Source organism: Corvus moneduloides, chromosome 9 (genome assembly GCF_009650955.1).
Source record: "Corvus moneduloides isolate bCorMon1 chromosome 9, bCorMon1.pri, whole genome shotgun sequence".
Lineage (NCBI taxonomy): Eukaryota > Metazoa > Chordata > Aves > Passeriformes > Corvidae > Corvus > Corvus moneduloides.
This window is the reverse complement of record NC_045484.1, coordinates 27,957,801-27,975,933: the sequence shown is the minus strand read 5'-3', so window position 1 is coordinate 27,975,933 and position 18,133 is coordinate 27,957,801. Positions and strand designations below refer to the sequence as shown.

Sequence of the window (18,133 nt, the reverse complement as noted above, 5' to 3'; positions counted from 1 at the left end):
CTCCTCATGTATTACTGGGAAATGGGGAACACTGCCTACACCACATTCGTCCTTAAATATCACTTGACTGCCAGACCATTTTTACTCTTCATTTCTGAAATCACCATCCTTTTTTTTAAAACACTTCAAGTATAAGAGTACTCACAAGCTGAAATTCTCCTGCAGTAACTGTTGAGGGCACTTTCTGAACAGAACATCCCCCAAACAGAAAGGAAATTGCCACCTAAAAACACTTCCCAGAGGTGTTTGAAGCCCTGTTGGTCTAAGCACAAGACATGGAGTTCTTCAGCACACTGATTCTCACCAAAGCACAAGTGTGTACTTTCTCTCTGGTGCAATATTAGTACTTGGCAAAGGTGTTTGGAGAAATACCACTACACAAAACAAAGCTCTGTGTGTACAAGATGGACCGGATTCTGAGGTGGACCAAAGCCTGAATTCAAGGCAGCTATGCCAAGTGACATGAGCAGAGATACAGAATTATGTTTCCTCTAAACCTGTGTGTTAGCAGTGAAAGACAGAGCGGTGGATAATAACAACACTGTCCTGATCTTCAGGCAGCAATGCAACTCAGAAGATACCTCATGCCTTGGGGGATCCTAGAAAAAAAGGAACATCCCTTCCAAAATGATAATAACCCCAAGATTTCTCACAGTTTTACACTCAGAACGAGGCCCTGCAAAATGTCTCTGTGCTGCCTGGAGCAGGGACAATTCTCCATCACTTTGCTCAGTGACTCCAAAAGCCAAGAGTAGCTGCAGCCAAGGGCAGCCAGCACTGAAGCAGGTCCCAAGCAAAGTGTGAACCACAGGTTTAACTGTAGACACTCAAGAGTGGTTCTGTCCATTTGAATTTGAACCTAAGGAAGCCCTGCCTTTGTAAGGAGAAAAATCCATTTTTGCCACCAGGAGTGACCAGCCCCAGGCAAGGCTCACAGTCTCTCTCCATCGCCCTGTCCCCAGGGCTGCCTGCATGAAAGCCAGCACAAACTGCTCGTCCTGGGGTGGGGTGCTGAGAGAAACCTCTTCACAGCATCGATGGATGCTGCCCTCCCTCAGTGACCTCCCCTCAGAGGAGGCACTTTTAACCCACAAATTACCCAACTTGCTCTCCTCAGAAGGAAGAGAACCACAACATGCACATACCCACCTGCTCAGGCTCTTCAAGGAATGCCTCTTTGCATCTGAAAAAGCAATCTGACGCCCTTTTTTTTATTATTTATTTCAAGCAAGTAAGGACATGTCAGTCTTATTGCACAAACCATCAAGGCACTAACTTCAAAAGCAATGAACCTTACACTTCACACTTATTACAGGGAATACAATTATAGGACCTTGTTTTTTTTAGCATGGAGAACTGGAGTGATCTGAACCCAGACTGAACTTAATCTCCTAAACAGGACCGTACCCAAATCTCTACTCCAAGTGCTTCCAAACTTCAGGGCAGGTTGTGTCTGGGTTATGTCTCTTGGTCCCGAGCGTGCCAAGTGCTGCAGCTCCGGGCAGGTCCTTGACACGCTCCCAGCAAAGCGGTGTCTTGGCTACCTGCCCCTGGGGACAGAGACAGAGCAAAGCACCAGACACTGCAGCACGGTGACCTTGGGCGATAAAACTGCCCGAGGAAGATGGATAGTCGGGGCTGCAGGGAACAGCTCCAGAGGAACCGGTGACAGAGCAAGGAGTGCCAAGGACAGCGCGCTCAGCAGACGGAGGGTGGCGGAGAGACGGAGGCTGGGGCTGTGAGTGCGGGATGATGGAGTTGAGACCAACCTGAGAGGGAACGCGCCCTGCCGTGCTGGGAAGGATCCATAGGCTATCCAAGAGTGTCCTCTGGTGGCAGCAGCCACAGCGGCAGGGCTCCCGCCCGGGGTATGCACCTTCCCTTATCTCCTAATTACGTGGGTGACTAATGGACGTGAATAAACAACTGTTACTAAGTCGTTTTGATCTTGCCCGCAGCTATAAGGTCAGGGTATGGGTTTGGTCAAGATGAGGAGTGAGAACTGCAAATCAAATCGTCCGGACATCCCCGAGGTTGCCTGGGGGCTTGTCCAGGCTGGCACCGGCAGCCCGAGCTTCACAAGCCCATCCCTCAGCAGGGAGGCTGCCACAGTGTCCTCTATCAGCAGCAATCCCAGGCTGACTTCAAATCCTACCTGGTTGCACTGGGAAAAAAAAAAAAACCAAACCATTTGAATGCTTTTCCAGCTTTCCCTTTCCGTTACAGTTTTAAAGAAAATGCCGGTTCAAAGGCCCGAGCTCAGAAAATGTAAATCACTAGAAAGATACCAAGTGGAGATTTGGAATGATCCCAGGCTTGCAGAGTGCCTTTCCCTCTCGCTGGCACAGCCAGACAGCACCAGCACGGAGCTGTGAGTGTGAGTGGCCATGGGAAGAAGCACCAAGGCTGGACATGGAGGCAGGAACTTCCCACTTTGACATGGTTCCTCACCAGAATGGGAGTCAGGAAGTCACCACCAGTACAGGTGAGCATTCCCTGCATGGCAGACTCCCAAAGAAGATGCCACAAAACTCACAGAACACGGAGGTCATAAACACACTGCCCAAAAAGGAGGGATGTTAGGAGCAGAGGCACGGAGATCTGGTGAGAGCGAGGGCGTTTCTTCCCATGATAGCAAATCTGTGCTGAAATTTTTTCATGGCACTTTTCCCTTTCTGGCACTTCAGCTCCTCCCACCATAATCTGATTTCTGGTGGTCCACAGGCCAGGAATGCCAAGTGTAGGTCCTGGCTTGAGAAAACCTATGGGCTGCTAGAGAAAAATGCAAACTCCAGAAATGGGCACAGAGTATCTCTCCTGCTCACCAAATCCACATGCCAAGGGTGTGGCCAGTCTGAGCAGGACAGAGAAACCCCAGTGCTCTGGGGCTGTGACTGCCCCATGCCCCCCAGCAACATGGGGGCAAGTGCCAGATGAGCCCTGTTAGCCAGCAGAGGTTTTCACACCTAATTCTGTGGATTAGGTGTCACAGGACAAGAGTGGGTCAGGTAAGCAGTTCCATGTTAACCCAATGTCTCTCTGCACCTACTTGACCCCCAAGATTGCCAGAAAGCAAAATTGGAAACCTCAGGCTCATCTGTAAGAATTAGGCACAAATAATATATTTTTTGGAGAAGAAATTGCCAAAGGCAAGCAAACTGAGACATCATTTGAACACCCCTTCCTCTGAACATGTGTGCAGTCAGGATTCTTTACATCTGGGCCTGGGAATGCTCTTCAAGAACAGGCACTCTCTGCTGTGTGGTGCTGTGGATCAGAAGTGATTTCTTTTTTATTTTAAAGGCATAAGAAAGAGTACCAGCCTAGCAGAGCGCTGAGCAGGTGTCCTGTACCCCAGAACAGAGTTCCTAAACAGAGACGTGTCAAGGTCTTTGCAAAAGCAAACTGAGAGCGAGCCTGCTCCCCCTGTACGAGCACACAGTGCGTAACTCTGCCCTGCTCTTCCCCTCTGCTTCCAAGGGAGAGTTCCCTGAGCCCTCCCTCAGCCTGCCCAGGCCTCCTCCAGCAGCTCATGGATTCAGGCAGTCTCTGGGAGATGTGTACAAACTCCCCAGCAACACCAAAAACCCAGCTCTCCCATTGCCTGGGTAGGTATTTAGATTTTGACTTTGCCTAGAGTCTGACACACTGTGAGCATATTCCCTGGGGGCTTCCCAGCTGCAGGGATGGTGGGGAGACAGAGCTACAGGCACACAGGGGGATTTGCAGCCCACGTGGGGGTGCACAGTGAGGGACATGACCCCTTGAGCAAGGCAGGTAAGAGAGATGAGATATTTGGGATAACAGGGGGTTTTTTTGGTTGGGTGTTTGTTTTCTTTTTTTTGGAACTAGCTCTGTGACTCCATGGGAATATAGAGATATCCATCAATCTGTGCAGCCTCAGGATGGTGGCTGTTCTGAGACACTCTGACCCAAGCACTGCCTGTTTCCAGCTCCTGCTCCTCCAAGGGTACGTGCCGTGAGTACACACGCTTCCAACTCACAGTGAGTTTTCTTGCTGACAGTAATTATTTTGGTAAAAGACAAAATGTAAGAACACAATCACACTGGAAAACAGCTAAATTTTCCTCCCCCCCACACCTCCTTCTTGCTGTAAAACAAAATTTCTGTAATCTAAAAAAGAGGTAGAGAATGTTAATGAGGTTCTCCAGGCCATGAGAAAGGCTGAGTACAATGTCAGACACTGCCAGGACAACATAACCCACACAAGGGCAGGAAGAAGAACAACATGTAGCAGAAATGGGAAAATGTGGGACCATTGCACCCCACTTGTTAGAATACCTGTATGGACCAGTGCAGAGCTCAGCCTGAATCACAGCACCAGGGACAGGATCTTTACCAAAAGGGGTGAAGTCAGAGATGCCTCTTTCAAACAAGTCTCTGTTCCCAGATTGCTCCCACATCTCCATTACATCTGGAAGTATAAATTCTCTGAAAAGTTTATGTCATAATTATGATTTTCCAGCATTTACATAAAATGCTCATTTACAAGCAAAACCAGATGAAAGTCTTCCATTGCATGCTTAAGAATCAGTCTAGCAGATTTCTGTGGTTTCTTACATCACTTTCTTGCACACAACGATAAAATCATTCCTAAGCTATTTTTCTCACAGTTGATTTCACACAGTGCTGAAGCTTCACATAAATCTTGTCATGAACTCCTGGAGGGAATGTTGGAATCACCTACAAAGTCTGCACCTCTGACCGAGTTTATAAATCACAGCACGTTCCAGTAATCTTCCCTTGGCCACCAGGATGCTCAGGAAAGGCAGGTTCCTCAGCCCAGATCCAGAGCCCATCCACGGCCAAGGGAGGGCAGTGTGTCCTGCAGATCCAGCCAGCAGAGCTCTCAAGAAGAGAGTGTCTCATTTCCTCACTACAACCACAGCACATGAACCTTCTTACAGCAATTAGGCTCCTGCTATCCATTTGGGGTGCATCCATGTCTGTGTGATCCTATCTGAGCCTTTTGGATATTGAAGTGCTGGCCTCAAAGGTAGGTAATTTTCCCCAACCTCATAAAATCACAACATCACAGAATATTCTGAGTTGGAAGGGACCCACAAGGATCATCAAATTCAAGTTCCTAGGTTTACTAAAGTTTTACCTCAGGCTGATGTTAATGGGGAAATTTCCTAACAGGTATGAAAGCAACTTTTTTCTGGAAATAACATTAATCAGCATCCTTAAGCTGAGTGCAAGATATTTCCAAACAAGTTTATGAAGGCAAGAAAAGACAACACTACAAACAAAAACCTGGGAGCTAGGAAGAAGAACCTTGTTCCCACTGAGGACAGGCTGAGAAGCTTCTCTGTTATTAGTCATCAACAAGTCTTTCTGTGGAAAGGTAAAACACAATCAGATGCACCAATAATCCTGCTATATTAATCATGCTCTTCAGGAAAATGCCTGCTTTAAAAGGTGAGGTCATTTGCAGCTTGCAGGAGAGGAAGAATGGAAGCAAATGGCTGTATCTACTTCCAGAAGAATTTTTGAGAAGTACAGACACTAACTCCTGTGTGCCTGTGACTGGACTGCTCCAGGAAAAGGACCATTCCCTCCTGCACAGCAGGCTGAATCTGCTCCAGAAAGGGAAAGTAGAAGCAAGTGAAGGCTGAGGTTGGATGCAGCCCAGGAGAGAGCTGAGTGCATTTGCTGTGTAGAAGGAGCAGAGAACAGGAGAGGGGGCTGTGCAGCAGGAAAAGTGCTTCTCTCTGCCCTGAAGATGGGAGATCACGCTGGAACAGACAGAGCTAGTGGGGAAACAGCATGCTGCTTCTCCATTTCCACATCTGCCCCCAGAAACGCACCCCATCCTACAGGCAACGCTGAGGCTCACAAGTGGTGGATCATTTCCAGCTCTGCCACTAACCTCCTTTGCAGTACTGGACAGATTCTCCCCTCCTGGTGGGGATTACTCTTAAATCAGAGCGCACTCCAGAGATATAGAATCTCTCTGCACATTTATAAATATCTCACCCACACATTTCACAGGAGGGCAAACGTCAATAAGCATTTTTAATGACAGCCCCAACAATTACAATGGCAGCAGCGAAAACACTGCCACTTTTCTCCAGCACGTCCTTCCTTCCCACATCCATCACACCAACAGGGACAATTAAAACCTGGGAGAAGCCCCAGGACACTGATAATTAGTGACTGTAGGCCAGGCCTGAAACATAGTCAAGGATCAGTGGTTACAAGTCTGTGAAACAGGCTGGGCAAGTCACGAACTGAGCACACAAATGACACCTCAGGTCCTCGCCTCATCCTCTCCACAAGCCCAGACCACATCTCACACATTTTCTGCACCACGCTGCGGCCCTTCTCCTGCCCACGCAGCAGGCAGAGCTTTTAACTTGCCAAACAGTTTGGCACAGATCACAGTGTGGGGGAGAGGAGAGGTTTCAAGGCAGAAACAAAACAAGCCCAACCTGGCCAGTGGAAGGAAAGCAATTCCTCACTGTTAAATCACATCAGGACCAGCACACCGTGGTGAGGACTCCCAGCGTTTGGGACGTGCCGCAGATCAGGGCTGTGCCACTTGGCTGGACCCCATGAGCAGACAAACACAGAGCCACAGCCTTCCCTGTGCATGACCTAGTGCAGCAAACCCTTCTGTCTGTCTATCTGTCTGTCTGTCCTCCACCCCACAGCACAGCCAAGGCCCACCCCTGAGTGCAGGGGCAAAACGAGTTGGATCGCTGATCTGCACCACATCAGCAGGAACTGGCTGCTCTGAAGGCTCTCAGAGGAATGTGCTTGTTATGCTGGAGTTTCTGCCCCAAATCCTACAAGCCAGCAGGGTTTTGCTAGGTCATCTGATAAGTACCATCTCCAGCAGAACCAGCTCAGATGCTGCTACTGGTTTCTACCAGCGTTACTATGAATTTAGCTGATTTTAAGCAAATACTTTTTAAATTATTGTGTGTCTCTGCCTTTGCCCATTCGTCACTCTAAAAAAAAAAGCAACTGTAAAACACAGAAAGCTCTTTCAGTCCTTCAGCACACAGAGCACCTTTCTTTCCACTGGGGTCTCTAGCTTTGACAGAATCAGCCTCGAATTAAGCAAGATCCAGCCTGGCCAGCAGAAGGGGACTTCTGCTGGAAGACAGGACTCAGGACTGCTCAGTAACATTAGGATTTACAGACTGGTCAGAGCCCACAGTACCAGGTGCTTTAAGGATGAAGCAAACAGCCTCTGCTCCATAGGTTTTTAAAAGCAGCAGCTAAATGCAGCAGGGAGAGGCAAGGGAATAATTATCATTATACCGCCATGTAGTGTCTGATGGAAATTGCCATCCTGAAGCAAACTGATTTCCACCATGATTATTTGAGGGCCGAGTGGAATAAGAGTTTTATTTCATGCTTTCAAGGAAAAGCCTGGATTTACTTGTGAGAGCAGGGCACAGGCAGCAGAAATTGCAGCATTTGGGGAGGGCTGATGGCCCTGCACAACGTAATGAAGCATTAAAAAACAAGGAAAGCTGTTGCTGCAGCTCGGGAACAGATCAAAAGCTGGGAGCACCCCAGAAGCGAAAAGAGTAGCTGATAACAGGGTACAGTAACAGAACTGATGCATGGGTGCGACTCAGCCCCAAGCACCTTGCTGGTGCTGATAGCGAGCCTGGGAATGAGTCACCGACAGATCAAATGCCTGGTAAATGGGACAACACGGCTGTGCGTGCCAGCAGGCAGATGAGGCAGGAGAAATCCAAGGCTTTAGGCTCTCACAACCTCGAAGAACCTCTCCGTGCTTCTGAAAAATTAAGCCTTGTGTTGGAACCAAAAATATTCATACGTTTCCACCCCTCCTGCAGTCCCACCTGCAGATCCTGAAGCACTGCACCCAGGCATCTCGCTGGCACGGGACAGCTGCTGCCTCCCACCCAGAGCTGAGTCCCAGTTCCAGCTGCCCTTCGGCCAGCACTTCATAATCTGCATGAGATGTCAGAATCTGCCTGAATGAGAAATGGAGAAATCCTGTGAAAACGCAGCTGAAGCAATGGTAATGTTAAAAACATTAAAAAAGGGAACGAGGTTCTTCCATCAGAGCCCCTCTGCCTAAATACCTCTAGATTTTTAGTCAGGATAATGGTTTTCACTTCTCTCACCTCCAAAGCCCTGATGGTGCCAAGCAGCTGCAGTGTTCTAGTACGAAACCCTGGCAGCAGGAGCACAGCTGTGGGTTTCCAAATCACTGAGGGCAAACAAGGCAGTGTTTTGATCAAGAGGCAGAGGTGCCCTTTAGAAGGTTAGGGACCAGTCTTTGATATGAACCATTGTTTGGTGCTGATTTAAGCCCAGCACCATACAGGCCCATGCTGCCATGGAATGGAGTAAAACAAAAAATAAAAGGCACCAGATCTGTAAAAAGGTTTCCATTTGGTGATTCTCTCCCTCAGACGCCTTCCAACCTATTCTGTGTTTCACTAATTAGAGCTTAAAAAAAAAAAAAATCCTGCAGCTTCACAGACTTGTTTCTCAAGCTTCAGCGCAGAATTTAGACAATGAGAAACTGAAGAAGCAGGTCTTGCTTTAAAGGTCAGCACCTAATTCAGACAAAATCTGCAGAGGGCAAGAAGCCAGCAAGGAGCTCCCTGTTGCTCTATCACATTGCACCACGTTTCAGAGTACACCAGGGAAATGCCAACTGCTTTTGTTCCTGGATATCAGATACACGCACACACCACGGAGAGCAGCCTTCACTCTCAGAGCACTGCCTGTCACTACAGGCTCTGTCACCACACCCTTAGCCACACTGAGGGAGTCTTTAAGTCGAGTATATCCCATCAGAGTTGGATTTGCTGTGCTGTTTTCTACCTGCCTAAACTGTCCTCACGCTATTCCCCACCACAGTCAACTCGTGTTTGCAGTGATTTCATACTCCTATTCACAGCTCTACTGATTATAAGATTGCAAATTCTCTAAGTGTTGGGCTGGTATCACAACAGCCAGGACATTCATGGTGTCACATGTCTCCCTACAGCAGTGTGTTCACATCAGTGGCTCCGTGACACAGCATTGAGGGGTCCCTGCAAGGGGACCAGCAAGCAAGGCTGGGACAACCCAAGGACAAAATAAAAGCACCCAAAAGCTTGGCTTTTGTGTGGTGCCTCACAAACTTCTTCAGTACAACAAGAAGTCTCCATTTCAGACTGTTTCACTTCTAAAATGTCACTGCCTGAGCCCATCCCTGCACAAACAGGGCTCTACAGTCAACTATTACATCAAGTTTCCTCAGCTAACTTGGCTGCAGGAGAGAGTGAGCATTCAAGTGCCTGCCCCTGCATGGGTCCCTCGGGGTGCTGCTGCAGCTTGACACTGAATATCCTGTTTGTATCGTTTCTCCCCTTCACCAGCAGCTCAGCCAGAGCCTCTCCAGCATCAGAAATACTTCTGTCCTTGCAGCCCATCTGTAACCAAACTCACATGTCAACACATCATTTATCTAAAATGATGGTAACAAACTGTAACCAATACAGGGAGAGAAATGATCTTTTAAAGAAGTGATTTTACCTACAACCACACACATTAAAAATGGATTAGTCATAACTGCAGGTTTTTTTCAGGGCTCTGTTCCAAATCTGACTCTCTTGAATGGTTTCACTCTGCACTTCTGCATCTGAGTGCTTTCAGCTTAAGTTCAGCCTTAGCTTTCATTTCCCACAGCCTGTGATGCTTGTTTCAGGAAGAAGGAACAACCTCTTTGCAGTTGTTTCATTTTCCAGCCCAGAGCTGTGGAGATGTGTTGCAAGACCCACGAGATGGTCTGAGTCAAAAACAAACCCACACAGTGAAGCAGAGAGGGCAGATCTGCTCAGCCCCTGGAGTCAGCTGTTCTCTCCTTTCAGTCCTGTTTCCCTTAACATACTGTTCCACTCTTTCCACGCTCACTTCATGCTGCTTCCATTCAAGGGAAACAGTATGAAACTTCATTTTTGTATTCAGGAGGCCAGCGGGTACCCAGCTTCTGCTGCAGAAAAGCGGTCACGGTTCAGCTCCTGTTCCCTTTGGACGCTGCAATAATAACGGGGACAGACTTGCTGGAGGAGGCACAGCAACACCACGAGATCTGTTCACCTTCTTTCCCTTTCAGCCCCATGATGGTTTGTAGCTGTTGCAAAAAATTAATACACATTGAGGAGCTAATGGTATCCCTCCATCCCCCAAAAGGCTTGTTAGATATCCATCTTAAAGCACAGTGTTAGAGTAATATTGTAATTATGATTACTAGTGTGCACGAGTCCCAGCTTGAAAGCACGGGAAGCTGCCTCTTTGCAAATCACTACTGACAGCAGGCAAAGCCTTGGCTGCTGCCCCAGCTCAAATCTCCTTTCTCGATGGACAAAAGCTGTGAAGGCAGCAAAAATTCCTACCATAGACGAAGTCTAGAAGTGTACTGCAGGAATCTGTCAGCTGGTGCTTGTGAACAGACTCACACACTCCCTGTGTTTGCTAAAATCCTTGTTTTGCGTGAGGCTGCACAGCTACCTGAGGAGTCAAAAGCATCTGTGCATCTACTTTGTTATTCCTCCATCACAACTGTACCTTGGAGGGGGGTTACAGAGTTCTTCTCTACACAAACACTTTGAACCCCTCTGCTAAAGGCAACCAAACACAATTCATCAGTATCTGCATATAAGAAATGTGATTTTCAATAACTCAGGGGGATTTGCACTATCTACTTCCCGCGGCACTTCCTTAAAATCTACCTACTACGTTAAGCTATAAATAAACTAGAAACAGGAAACTGGAAGAGACTGGGTGGGACAAGGAATACAAGGAAGGAAGGAAGGAAGGAAGGAAAGATAAAATCATTCCAGAAAACCTAAATTAATTCTTTGCAATACTATGCAAATGCTTGGTTCTGCAATATCCCAGATACTGGCTTTTTCAGATAGTAATGAGATCATACAACTCCTTCTGCGCTTATGTACTGTAGAGTGGTAGAATCCTGTCGTTAAATTTGTCCTGATTTGCTGTATTTAGTCATTATTTATGACCAGCAAGTTTCAGCTCATGCTAAGCTTCCCTCAGCAATATATTCCTATGGTATTTCTAACAAAATACGAGAAAGATAGTCTTTTATGCTGAGTAAAACATACACATGAAATTGAAGATTTTGTGGCAACATAAGGAACCTTAAATTCCCTTCTAGCAAAATCTCTGAGTATTTATGTAACAATCATGGCTAGGACAGTACAACAAAGAGGGAAACAAAATCAGGGTGGCATTGGTGTTTTCCAAGTACATGAGGTTTTCGCTGGAATTTCCCAGCAGCTGTAAACAACAAGGGAAACCTCCAAGTTCAATAAGGCAGAGAGTCACTTAGTTTGGCGGTGAGTGTATGTTCCACCAGAACAATAGAGTTGTTTCTCTTTGAAGAGAAACACTGCATTCACTGTTTAAATAGCAAAAGAGCTGTAAACACAGGGCTGGCTTTAAAACAAGCTTATGAAGAAAAGCATGAAAGCATTCTCATTAAAAAAAATGATTCAAACACACCTACTGTAACATTTCTGCAGAAGTCATTGCAATTCTCCATCACGCTCTATTTTTAGTCTATCTGGCCACACCATGGTCAACCCAAAAGGCCAGGTTCGATGTCACAGCATGACCACTTACCAAAACAGTGGTTCCTGTTCAAAAATGTCACTTTTCTGTAACACAGGGGTTTCAGACATGCTTCAGGATACACAATATGACACAGTCAGTAGAAAGCAACTACCTTCCACATGGTAAGGCAATCAAATACCTTGTAACTGTGTGTCATATCTAACTGGCAACTACACAGGCACAAACCCCAAGTTATCCAAAGGCAGATCTAGAGGATGTTTGTTCCCCGCTTCAGTTATTTCCTTCCCTTTTCTCCTTGCACCTCCTGGTGCCCCACAGAGAACGAATCACTCACTGCTTTCGTTGTTCTCAGGCAAGTTTGCTCTGCTTCTCCCTGCAGCTTTTCTGGATGTGGCAATGCATGAAAAACATTTGCAAACTGGGATTTCCAGGCTGAATAACGTCTAGAAAAGGATGCACCCATTCCTTCACTAAGCTGGGATGTGTGATTTTGTCCTTCAAGCAGTCTCAAGAGAGGTGCTGACAGTGAAGTCTGTAAAAAATGCTTTTGTTTTTGTTATTTGATGGGGTAAAAAAAGAGGACCAGCACCCCTCACTGTCAGTTATATTTGGCTGCTGAGTCCAAGTGTTATTCTGACATATTGCTAAATTCAAATTCCCTCCAAACTTCTTTCAGGACAGCTGGACTACAGAGCATAAGTAACTTAATGGCAAAGCATCCTCTTCCTTCCTTAGTCACTTGGGATTACAATCAGTTCCTCCATCACTTGTGGTAGTTTTCATTAATTAGCACAAATTTAGAGGAGCACCTCCTTGAAATAAATCTAACAGAAATAATGACATCTAATAAATTTCTTACTTTTTCCTAATAACTTTTCTTGCATTAGTAGGAGAAAAATAATGCCAACTGACTTCATCAGGCTGTGAGGATTGACCCATCATTTATAATATCCTTTAAAATGAGGATGTGTCATTTAAATGTTAGTCACATGAGTAAGCAGTGAGTCAATATTCTGCATATTAACTGAATGCATTTGCAGTGCTGGAGGTTTTCTGAAGCCTGCCAAGACTGAGCCATAACAATTTCTTTTATAGCTGGAGATCAGCCTGAAAGAAAGACCTTCCTAAGATCCAGAAGGTGAAGATCAGAGTCATATGCGCATTATCTCCATTCCACTAAATGTCAGCTTAGAGGGAAAAAAAAAAATCAGAGAGGATTGAGCAGGATGAAGGAGCTGTGATTACCTTTCAGGAAAGTAAATAAGGAAAATGAGATCACTGGTACCATAGTGCAATCTAAAACTTAATCCAAAACCTTCCAGTCCAAAAGACTGATCCATCAGTCTGTCTTTTTCAGAGACCAACACCGAGCTCTGAAAGTTCCTGTTAGAGACCTAAATATTGTTTGTGTCCCCTACAATTGAACCTTTATTTTATGCTGAATGTGATTTGTATCTGAGACATCAGACAGGGGATTCTGGATTCCTAACCCCAGTGCCTTCAGTGGTGTCAACCACTGCTAACACATAATAGTTTGCCTGAAAACATGAGCCTCCAAAACAAAATGTTTATATACGGATACAGCACGGATCTTGACAAATCTTTAATCTGTTTCCTCCTTCCTCTTCTCTGGACACAGAAGATACATTGTTACAATGAGGTAATAAATTTACCCTGGGAGAGTGCCAGGAGATACAGATCTACTGACTTCTGTGCAGTACAAGACTTCACCAAGTGTATTTAAGCAATAGATACAACTTTCCCTCGGCGTTGGGCACTAGAATTTTTTTTTCCCCAATTGTACTCTGCTTCATTCTGTATACACAGAATGGTTTGGGTTGGAAAGTACCTTAGAGTTCATCTAGATCCACCCCCTGCCATGGGCAGAGACATCTTCCACTATCCCAGGCTGCTCCAAGCCCCATCCAACCTGGCCTTGGACACTTCCAGGGATCCAGAGCAGCCACAGCTGCTCTGGGTAACCTGTCCCAGGGCCTCACCACCCTGGCAGGGCAGAATTTCCTCCTAATGTTATATTCTTAAAGAAGGTAACTCCAGTAACTCCACGGTGTGCTCCCGGGAGCCAGAGCATCCTCCCAGCACTTCCACTCCACTCCCAGCCGGCCCTCCAGGGGCAGGAGCTGTCGGCAGAGGTCGGGAGTTCGCTTGGCCATAAAACCGACCCCATTCCCTCAGCCAAGGGCACAGCTGCCCCCGCCAGCCCCGCCGCTCGCTCCTGCCCTCAAACACCCACGGGCTGCGCTTTGCCGCCCGCCGGGCCCGTCGTGCTCCGCTGTGCCCCGCGGCAGCCGCACACTGAGCAGAGCCGTAATTAACGGCGGCACTAATTGCACCGGCAGGAGGCCGGCCCTGGCAGCCTATCCCGGGCTGCCCATCCCCGACATCCCATCCCGCGCAGCCCACCTCCGGCAGTCCGTGAGACACCGCCCGGTCCCGGCGCCGCTCCCGGTACCAATTCCGATAGCGGTCCCGGTCCCCATACCCAGTCCCAGTCCTGGTCCACATCGTCGTCCCAGTCCCCATCCCCGGTCCCGATCCCCATCCCCATTTCCGTTCCCATCCCTGGCCCCGTCCCCGTTCCCGTCCCGGTCCGGTCCGGTCCCCGCTGCCCCGAGAACGCCGCCCGCCCTCACGTGCCCCCTCGGCCACGCCCCCTTCCCACGCCGGTCCATTCATCCCCCACCGCCTCCCCCCGTCACGTGACGCGGGCCCGGCGGGCGCTCCCGGCCGGGGCTTGGCCGCCGCTTCCGGGCCGGGCCGGGGGCGGGGCCGGGGCGCGCGCGGGGGGGCGGGGCGGGGCGGCCGCCGCGGCGGCGGCGGCGGGAGGGGAGCGGCGCTCCCGGCAACATGGCGGCGCGCGGGGCGGGCAGCGCCTGAGCCCGGCGCCCCTCGGTCCGCGGGGTTCCCCCCCCGCCCCCGGCCTCCTCTTCCTCCTCTTCCTCCTCTTCTTCCTCCTCCTCCTCCTCCTCCTCTTCCTCCTCCTCCTGCCCCGCTCCCCGGCGCGGCCATGGAGAGCGAGGAGGAGCAGCACATGACCACGCTGCTCTGCATGGGCTTCTCGGACGCGGCCGCCATCCGCAAGGCCCTGCGCCTGGCCAAGAACGACATCAACGAGGCCGTGGCGCTGCTCACCAACGAGCGGCCCGGCCTCCACTACGGCGGCTACGAGCCCATGGAGAGCGGGCAGGGCCCGCCGGGCGGGCACGGCTCCCCCGCCGGCGGGCAGGGCTCCCGCGGCGGCGACGGGGACGGCGGAGGCGGCGGAGGCGGCTTCGACCCGCCGCCCGCCTACCACGAAGTGGTGGAGACCGAGGTGAGCTGCGGGCGGGCGGTCCCGGGGCGGCTCCGGGCGGTGGGAGCCACCCGCAGCCTCCCCGCGGGCGGGGGTCGGCCCGGGCGTGGGGCCGGCGGGACGTGCCCAGGGACCCTCCGTCACTCCCCGGGCCCGGGACTCCTTATCCGCCTCCATTCCCAGCCTGCCGCCCGCCCGGCGCGCTCCCGAGCCCGTTCCCTGCGATCCCTGCAAGGTGAAGCGCACCCAGGGTTTTCCTTGGCATTCCAGGAATGTGTGGCTACCGTAGGGCTTTGCTTTTCGCTCCCCCTCTTGTGCCTTCTTGCATAATCCCGGTGACTAAGGGCTGTCTATTTTTTTTAACTGTTTGCACAATATGAAGGAAAGCGCAACGTGGGTATGACCTTAGGTACAGTTTTATTTGGATAAGCTGAGTGTAAGTTCTGAAATAGGAACGCAGTGAGGTCAAATGTTTTTCAAAACAGAGCTTTAAGTCATTACTTAGGGCTGTGATCAGAAATAAAACTGAAGTAGATAGAAGTACTGGAGAATGTCAGCCTTTCCCAGGTTCTCTCTTTCCTCCTTGTTTGCCTTTCTCTCTCTTCCATCCTCTTCCAGAACTCTGAACCCTTCAGCCAGCAGATACACTCATGGTGCTCTCCTTGCTCTCTGGAACAATCTTGTAGTGCTTTCCTATAAAGCCTTCTCCTCCTCTTGGTCTTTTTCCCAAAACTTCACAGAATGCTCATAAGAAAAGACCTAATTAGTAGTGTCCAGACTGTGGGACTCGTGGGGTGAGAACAGCAGAAAGCCCCCCTGTGTGATACCAAAGGGCCACCTTGCATAGTCTCTGTCTCAAAAAGTGGTCAAGAGCAGATGCTTAAGCTCATGAGCAAAACCAGGGAACCTCATGTACGCTCCAAGGCTCCAGTGAAGAGTATCCTGAGGGTTTTCTGTGCCAGAGAAGTGCTCCCTTTCTGTGCACGCATGTGTACGTGTCTATAAATACATTCATGAAGAATCCATGGGCGTATCAGGTGCGTAACTACGCTTGCACAGATCATCTGTATCCGTAGCCTCAGCATATTGACGTCCAGTCCTGCGGAATAAAGATAGGTGATCCTGCTCACTGAGTTAACTGGGTTAGATCCTGAGCTCCTCTAAGCTGCTGGTGTGTGCTCGTGGAGTAAGCTGATCCGTGGGGTGGCACATGTGGTGCGCAGAAGCGGAGCCGCTGTTAAACTTCCCTGACTGAAGCGCCAGGGAACTGGTTTCTGACCTTTCCTGTGTGAAGGATTGAGAGTGAACGAGAGTTCTTGTTGGCATTTAGGTTGGATGTAGTTATAGTTGGGACAGTCTGGCTTGTCAGTGTGACATTTCGAGAGAAGCTGTCAGTGTAAACTTCAGAGAAGCACTTTTTTCCCTGCTCTTGTTCCCATTACAAATGGCACTTTGACAGCTCTCAGAGGATTCTCCCGCCCCCCCCATTGTTTCATCCTGTATTTCTGATCAAATTTACTTAACTTTGTAATAGCTTCCTTTGCCACTCACGTTCTTGTTTGCTCTGACTTGTGTTCTTTTTAACCCACAGGAGGGAAGTCAAAACATTTCGATGTAGGTAAATCCCTGCACAGAGCAGGCATTTCAGAAGGATTGAGGTGTCTTGCTACATGAAACTTTATATAAGTTCATGCCTCAATTTAGTAATTGGATCCATTTGCATATGAGCATCTGTCAACTCCTGCACGTGTATGCAGAACAGTATTTTTGTAATAAAAGAGTTATATCTATAAAAATCTTGAGATTGGAATTGTTGCCTGTGCATATTTGTCTAACACTGCAGCACAACTTAACAGCTTTTGGCATACATTTTATGAGAGGGGGAAAGTGATATATGATCAGTCCTTGGGTTTTTTTATTCATCAGCTGTAATCTAGCATTACATTTAATAAGCTACAGCTATTCTTTAAGCAGTTAATCAGTAATTAATCAGGTTAATCAGTAGTTTTCCATTCAGCAGAAGCTTATGGCATATGAAGCTGTACAGAAAGCCGTTGCAGAAGCAGCTATATTATTCATTGTAGTCATACACATTATGGTGAAACATATTGTACCCCATGCTGTCTTGTGGTAATTCAGATGTTATTTCTGGTTTTCTTCCTCTCAGTATCATCTCTCTTTCTAACAGCTCTTCGAGTGTGTATTCTTCCTTCTCTTCATAATACCAGTTTTAACTTTTATTCAGTGGGGAGGAAATGGGGTGTTAGATTTTTGGATTTTATATATCAGCAGCAGGAGGTAAATCACAGGAGAAGAATTCCTAGAAATATTCCCCCAAGTAAAATGTTCAAGTCTAACACTTCATGAACAAAAGTTAGGATTAGATGTTATAATTTAAAAATAGCAAGAATGCTTCAGTCATTCTTCAAGACGTGTAACAGGTCTGTACTTTGAATTTACATGCTTTTTTTGGCTGAGCACACTTTAGCATGCATATAAGAATAAGTGTATGAATGATTAAACACTTTACATTTTCCCTAATCAGTAATGAATCCATTATGTTTGCATATGCTTATTCGGTCTCTATTACATAATGTTAGAATCTGTTCAACATTCATGTGGATCAAAGAAAGGCTTGTCTAGTGGTTTTCTTTGAAAAGAGCACAGCAACCAGATACATATCATACTAGTTAAAACATGTTTTCTTTAGATAAGATAGTAAAAATCAGTATGAATCCTCTTTCAGTGGTCCAGACTGCTGGTCTTCAGGGCTGTCTGGAAGTCTTAAAGGAGCTTGAATTCGGAGTAACTGGCCCAGAAGCAAGATAGCTGCTGTGAGCTGGTTCAACATATGCCCTGTGCTTTCTTTCTGTGTGAGGCTTGAGCTGAAGATGTGCATAAATTTCAATTTCTAGGTTAAAACTTCACTTTCAGCTGGCCAGTGTTTCCGAGTTGCTTCAGTTTTAGGTTGATGGCTGTGGTGTGCCTCTGGCGTTGATGCTGGTAGCATGACCACACTTAACTCATCAAAAGGAAAAGGCCAGACAAACTTGGAAATACAAAGGGGGCTTCAGTTCATTTCTGCAGTCTTCCTGAAAGTGCAGGAAGTTCAGCTTGAGGCTTACAGCTGATTTGAAGTTTTACCCTTTGTAGCACCAAACCACATTGATAGACTGAGGTCACCTGCTTTTCCAAGAGGTAACTTTGTGTGTTTGACAT

General features: G+C 48.0%; 1 protein-coding gene and 1 long non-coding RNA gene across 3 annotated transcripts in view; one reads left to right on the top strand and one right to left on the bottom strand.

Moving 5' to 3' along the window:
* Positions 1-1,237: 1,237 nt before the first annotated feature.
* LOC116448397 lies at positions 1,238-13,539 on the bottom strand. Its single transcript, XR_004241926.1, has 3 exons — positions 9,919-13,539; positions 4,303-4,435; positions 1,238-2,164 (listed from the first exon to the last, which is right to left on the bottom strand). It is a non-coding gene; the product is annotated as an uncharacterized LOC116448397 (long non-coding RNA).
* A 907-nt stretch (positions 13,540-14,446) lies between these two features.
* USP24 (ubiquitin specific peptidase 24) overlaps positions 14,447-18,133 on the top strand; it is a 62,233-nt gene continuing 58,546 nt past the window's right edge. The window contains exon 1 of one of the 2 annotated variants that reach the window (XM_032117540.1): positions 14,447-14,935. In XM_032117540.1, coding sequence (XP_031973431.1) covers positions 14,630-14,935 — 306 coding nt within the window. In that variant the 5' untranslated portion in view covers positions 14,447-14,629. The remainder of the gene's footprint in view (positions 14,936-18,133) is intronic. The other variant, XM_032117541.1, reaches the window with a different exon arrangement.